Below are 7,162 nucleotides of genomic sequence, written 5' to 3' on the forward strand. Positions count from 1 at the left end.
TAGATGAAAATGTATTAGACCAGCTTTCCACTGACCAGTGTTTTCATTTGCATGTCACAGGTGGGTTGAAAACTGCTTGGACTGATGTTTTCCAAAGCTAGCGATCAATGTACTGAACACTGGGCAACAGTCCAGCTGATAGCTGGGAACAAATGGAGTACCCTGGGGTTTTTACAGGGAATTATTATTTCATATCTCCATCACTAACAGGGATGTTAATACAGAATGCACCATCCACAAATTTGCAGATTGCAAATGGTGGACACACATACTAAACAGCAGAGATTTGATCCAGAGGGACATTGGGAGACATGAGCATTGGGCCAACAGAAAATTTATGAAGGTGAACAAGAGGTACAAAGCTCTTTGCATGGGATGGAATAGCCCCATGCGTCAGTACACAACAAGCACTGACTGCCTGAGTAGCAGCTTTGCTGAAAAAGACAGCAAAGGGGTTATGTTGAATGTCAACCTTAATATAAGCCAAAAGTGCACTATGATTGCAAATGGGGCAAAGCAGGCACTCAGCTGCATTAGGAGAAGCACAGCTGACACTGAAGTAGGTTATTATCCCCCTCTACTTGGCATGGGTGAGGCCGCACGCAGAAGTGTTCAGCTTTGGGCCCCCGCAGATCAAGAGGAATGTGGAGAAACTGAAGATGGTTCATTGAAGGGTGGTCACGGTGGGCAGGAACTTCGGTTACATACCCAAGCCACGATCTGTGACTGCTGCTTCTTGTTATATTCCCTGGCACTACCAAGAGGAGCTTGGTCCTATAACCTTTGTACCTTCTCTTTCATTAGCTATTAGATTAGATGCATCTGCTATTAGATCACCCCTTAGTCTCCTCAACAACCTTTACCAGTTCTGGCTCTCCTGTAGTGCATGTCTTGGGGGATTCAGATTAGGAAAAACTTTTTAAATAGAAAAGCAATGCGGAACAGGAACAGCTTACCCAGCGAGGCCGTGGGATTTCCATTCTTGGAAGTTTTCAAGACTTGACTAGACAAAGCCACAGCTGATCTAATCCAATATTGGTGGCAATCCCATTCAAAGCAGAAGCTGGATGAGATGACTTCCAGAAGTCCAATCCAACCAACATTTCTGTGACTTTGAATAGAAGCTTGACTACACAATTTATTCTTGATTGACTAAGACCCCTCACTGATTGATTACTTCTTCTTTGAACGTGTTTGTACAAGCACAAAGAATAATAAATTATTTGGTCTACAATCATATTTTTTTCTGTGAAGTAACATAACATTACACTTAGACATCTCAAGTTCTATACTGCAGATCTAGTGACCTCCTATCATGTGGACTTTGCTATCTGCAACAGACATCGCCTTTACTTCATCCAAAACCAGTGCCAGTTCTCTGTATTCCTACATATCCTAGGGTAGCATCTGAAATTTATGATAGTCAGGTCTGTATTAGTATGTCCCTTCATGCTTGTATCAGACTTACTGGAAAATAAAACAATACGTTCAAAGACCAACTTAAAAAAAACTACGAGTCCAAATACAGGAACAAATAAGTGTCTCCACATTGCTCATATGCTAATTTACTGGAGCTAGAAAGAATCAAAAAAATGCTTCTTCCAATGACATCTGTGGGTAGGATGGAAAAATACATTGTATTATTTGAACCATTTTTGGTGAGTATTTTGAGTGTTAGGGGGAATTTGCCTTTGCTGTAATATAGATATATGATGCAGTCTAAAATTTCATAGAAGCTTCCAAAGTTTAGTTGCCTGGCTCCTTTTATATTTCAAAATCTCGATGCTAAAATGTACTACAGTCTTTTTACTGTGTTATGGACCTGAGGTTTTGAATGCACTGAAATAGTGGATCTGAGCATATGTATCAAAAGCTTCCTTCAATTACGCTTATGCATGTAAATGCAGCAGTGCCCTTTGCACAGTACTGGCACAACTCTGAGGGACTGATTAAGTGCTAATAATCTGCTTCTTTGGCTCCTCCTTCTACCCAGCTTCTCACAATCCCTCCTCTGTTTCCACTGACAGCTGTTGAAGTGGTAAATATCATCTCTGTGCTTGAGCAACATGGACATGGGATTCAAAGAGATCTCAGACTGTGCATTTGAGCAGGGAAGTGCCTGTGCTAGCTCCCTCTACCTTTTTTTTTCTCCCATGGTGGACCTATACAGCTTGCTGATGACTCTGCTGTCTTCCTGTATCACTATTGAGATTTTATCTGCTTATTATTGATATCTTTCTTCTGACTTTCAAAAAGCAACTGTCAGAGGATAATTCAGCGCTTGAAAATGTTGTGAGGTGGAGATGGCTGTAACCCTATCCGGAGGGTAGGCGTCAGGGAGTAGCTGGAAACAGAGCATAGGACATGGGGGAATGGTGTAGGAGGAAGCCTTAAAATGGACAGTTTTAAAGACAGGTCAAAATAATATTTTTTAGCATATGAGTCCTCATTATGTTAAACGGGGAGGCTGGTATCAAATCTTTGTTGATGTTTTATTTCTCTTAAGAGCTGGAGCTCATATTAGTATATCACTGTTACCAGTTTATAGTTTTCTGCAGCCATGGCTGTTTTTCCATGGTGCTGAAACGCTTGCCAGCTACCACTTTTGAAAGAAATATTAGCTCAGCTTTGGTTTTTAAAATTTAAGAAAGAGTTTAAGCAATGTATATTAGGCAATACTCCTGTTACCTATGCCTAAAAAAATTGAAATATTGACATATTTTCAGGCATCAGAGAGCTGGGATCCTTTAAATGATTTTAACATTATGTGGTTTGGTTTTTGTTAAGTGGGAGCCAGAGGCATGTATCCATCTTCTACCGTAGAAGTATTGAGATGTACACACATCTTCTCTCATTTAAAAAAAGTGCTCATATAACTTGCTTTACCTTCTAGTCAGAGCAGGCTAATGGTACATCACCTCTTCAGTGCTTCAACCGAGTTGCTAAGCTACCATAAGTCTACTGCTTCCAGTCATGTACCCTCATCCCACAAATATGAATGGCTAACACACCAAAACAACCTTGCCCCAAGAATGCAGAGCATGAGTAGAAATTTTGAGCTGAGTGATGGCTGTGGGTGGGAGAGGAGTGTCCTTTTCTTTCCCTTGTTATAACCAATGTTGCATTTTTATGACCACGTTCAGAGGAAAATCAAGCATGGAGCATTGTCTGGATAGCTTCTGGGTGAAGAGAGATAGTAAATGGAAAGATAAATGGGGATGAGAACAGAGATAATATGCAGAGAAAGGGAGAAGCCAGAAGAGGGATAGACAGACAGACAGACAGCTGGGGTAAATGAGGCAATATCCTCTGGAGGTAGCTTCTCTCTATTTTTGCCAGCCTCTCCTGCTCTAGCTCCACCTAAGTAGGTGAAGGGAAGAGATCCAGAGATCCCTGTGCTGTGGGCACTTCCAGCATGGAGGAGGTGATGAAGGAAGGGATACTGAGTAGCTGCTTTCCTGGGATAACTTGACGGTTACATATTTCTGGCTGCAGATGTAGAAAAATACCTTGTCTGGGGAAATGCTGCTCTCCCACGTCAGTCTTTATATAAATTTTCTCACTGTTCTCGCATTGTAGCTATGTCCTTAAGGGTTAGGTATGCAAGTCCTGTCTGTAGCAGGAGTTAATGTATACTGGCCCAGGGATCAGTAACTAGATAATAAATCTTTTTGAATCCTGGCTTGCATTATGTCTTGATAGGAAAGTAAATCTCACCCTCTCAGCAGCAAGCTATTCTTTCATTGCAAGGATGTTGCTGGTCAATGATGTTTTCCAAACTGATAAATGTGAGATTTCCTGTGCCGCAAGTTATTTTGTTTGTCTTGGATGTTTGTGTTTCAGCTTTATGAAGCAATCTGTCTGGGGAAAGGCCCAGAAATAATTGGCTGAGGCTTTTCTTCTGATATAGGTCTTTATAACTGTAGATCTATAGCAAATCCAAATGTGAAAGTAAAATCATGCTTCACCCTGGTGCTGGGATGTTGAATACAGTTAGTTGTGCTTCCACACGCATGTTGTATTCCTGTATCTCTTTATAGCTGTTCCTTTTAAAACCAGCTAATGCATAGAAGATGAAAAAAGTTTGAGAGGTTGAAGAAAATACTCTTGTATCAGATACAGACTCCTCCATAACCTTCCTGGTAGTTGACTGGAAATGTTCATTCAAACAACTTCCTTGCAAACATTACTCTCAGGTGTAGTGACTGACTTTCCTAAAGCCTGTACTTTAGGCTTTGTTCAGTATATTTGTTTTTCAATCTTCAGTTGCAATGCTTGAAGAGGAAGCAGCAAAACGACTTTTGTCCCTGTCTCTTCATATTCATGTGGCATTCTTTTCCTCCTTCTCAAGGGCTTTCCCTGGCAGACTGCACACAAGTTGACTTTCAGCTCCTGCCAGGTAAGCCCAGGGACATCCCTCCGGATGGACTTTTAGGAGATTTATTGATGCCTTTGTGTCATTACCATTGTAGGAGCCCCATTTCTTACAGGTTGCAACTTTGTCTCCTGTTGCTTTCCTTCATCTATTCTAAATACTGACTTCTTTTTCTGCCCAACATCCTAATTCCTGATGGTGACAGGGCTTCTGCAATCAACTTTATCATCTTTTCCTTCCTGGAAATAAGACAATGAAGAAGGCTATTACCTGGGAAAAACTACTTTAGGACAACTTATTATGCCATTTGTGACTTTGGCTCCTCTGTTTTTGGTCCTTAGATGGTCTCCATTTCTTAAAAATTATAAGCAGCTTAGAGAATATAATGCAACCTTGCAAAAATACATCTTGCAAACAGACAACGAAGGCATAGAAAAGTTAGCAATGCAAGGGAGATCTGGGAGAGAGAACCAAGAGGAAATAAGTATTCTCTAGCTTCCTTGTCCTTTTCCTGTTTTGCCACATATACAAGGCAGAGCAACTTTGTGCCACAGAAGGGGCAAGAGTAAATCACAGTAAATCAGTCTGAAAAATAAAAAGCCATCAGTTCAGCTGCAGGAATTCTGTAAGATTGCTAGTACAGTTCTGTGAGATTGCTAATTAAAAATCAGTATTAAAATACTATTCTGAGAAGTTAAAGAAAGGAAACAAATCTCTGGTAGCCCATCTGCTTTCCTGTAGCTACTGGTAGCTCATGCTGCATCTGAATCTACTGTGCCGTGTGATGTTTCAGAGCGGCTCAGAATCAGCAGCCCCTCGACTTTCGGCAGCTCCTGAGCCCCATTGGCTGGAAGGCAAAGCAGAGGCGGAGAGTGCCCTGAATATTTTTCTCCTCCACACACCATAAAACAGGCAGCCGGCATGCACTGTCTGACAGCGAGACCGGTGCTTGCAGTTTGAAATTAGTTTCTGCTCCGCAGCAGTCACTTGGGCATTTTATGTTTGTCTCTCTTAATGGAAGTGAACAAAAAAGCCTTGCAGCGTATCAGTGAACTAAACAGGAACTGACCATAGTGGAGAATCTGATGCAAACTTACAGACTGTTCGGATTCTGTGACTAGATCACCAAGGTAAATGTGATGATGATCAGAAACTGCATCTGTGAGAGAGTAAACCAGTGTTTCTGAGTTTGAAACCTTATTTTGTAACAGCAGTCAAAGTGTTCTGAACTGCTGCCTGCTTCGGTGCTGGCTTATTTTTCTTTTCTGCCCAAGCTGAAAAGCCAAAGGTTTTCAAAAAGGAATGCAAAAGGAACAGGAGTTTTAAAAGCAGGAAGCTGAAAGGGGATCTCCATAAGATGAATTTCACCCAGCACCGTGGGACACTCCAGCCTCTCCATTTCTGGAACCACAGCTACAGACTGCACGGGGGTGCCAGCGAGCCCAATGCAAAGGGCCACTCCTCGGGAGGCTGCTACGAGCAACTCTTTGTATCCCCTGAAGTGTTTGTGACTCTGGGCATCATCAGCTTGCTGGAGAACGTCTTGGTCATTGTGGCGATAGCCAAGAACAAGAACCTCCATTCGCCTATGTACTTCTTCATCTGTAGCTTGGCAGTGGCTGACATGCTAGTGAGTGTATCTAATGGATCAGAAACTATTGTTATCACGCTGCTAAACAATACAGACACAGACGCACAGAGCTTTACCATAAACATTGACAATGTCATTGACTCAGTGATTTGCAGTTCCTTGCTTGCATCAATTTGCAGTCTCCTCTCAATAGCAGTGGACAGGTATTTTACTATATTTTACGCCCTCCAGTACCATAATATCATGACGGTGAAGCGTGTAGGGGTCATCATCACATGCATCTGGGCTGCTTGCACAGTCTCAGGCATTTTGTTCATCATTTACTCTGACAGCAGTGTTGTCATCATCTGCCTTATTAGCATGTTCTTCACTATGCTCATTCTCATGGCATCCCTCTATGTCCACATGTTCATGATGGCTCGGATGCATATCAAAAAGATTGCTGTTCTTCCAGGGACTGGCCCTATTCGCCAAGGGGCCAACATGAAAGGGGCCATCACTCTCACGATTTTGATTGGAGTTTTTGTTGTGTGCTGGGCTCCATTTTTCCTGCACCTGATTTTCTACATCTCCTGCCCCTACAACCCTTACTGTGTGTGCTTCATGTCCCATTTTAACTTCTACCTCATCCTCATCATGTGCAATTCCATCATCGATCCACTCATCTATGCATTCCGGAGTCAGGAGCTCAGGAAAACGTTCAAGGAGATTATATGCTGCTGTAGCCTGAGAGGGCTTTGTGATTTGCCTGGCAAATTTTAAACCGAGTGGATACGTTACTGTGTACACAACATGCAGCACAGACTTCCAAGCCTTCAGATCCTCTTTCTCAGCAGAATTTGGGTTAAATCTTTAAGACTGAGCACCTCCTTCTGTCTCCCCTCCCTCTCATCCTTGTATCCCATTCACGTGTCATTCATATTTCTGTATAATGTTTGTGATATCTACAGTTTGTAATTTATTTGGCTGGAAAGAGAAGTAGCATTTCATACCAATTTGTAAGCAAGCAAATAAATGTAATGATGAATGTGAAATACTAACAAATATGAGCAGCTGTATGTTCCAACTCCTGACAAAATAAATAACTTGCCTGACTTACAGTACATATTGGCTGATACTATTCCTTACTCTGTTGAAGTAATTATAGCTATCCATTACATTATATACAGCTTAAAATAGAGCATATGCTTCTCTAT

The 7,162-nt window shown here is 41.8% G+C and overlaps 1 protein-coding gene across 1 annotated transcript; it reads left to right on the plus strand.

The window, feature by feature from the left end:
• The first annotated feature begins 5,732 nt into the window (after nucleotides 1–5,732).
• MC4R (melanocortin 4 receptor) lies at nucleotides 5,733–6,728 on the plus strand. Its single transcript, XM_075140696.1, has one exon. It carries the CDS (start codon nucleotides 5,733–5,735, stop codon nucleotides 6,726–6,728), a length of 996 nt encoding a protein of 331 aa, XP_074996797.1.
• Nucleotides 6,729–7,162: the final 434 nt, after the last annotated feature.

Source organism: Calonectris borealis, chromosome 2, assembly GCF_964195595.1.
Source record: "Calonectris borealis chromosome 2, bCalBor7.hap1.2, whole genome shotgun sequence".
Classification (NCBI taxonomy): domain Eukaryota; kingdom Metazoa; phylum Chordata; class Aves; order Procellariiformes; family Procellariidae; genus Calonectris; species Calonectris borealis.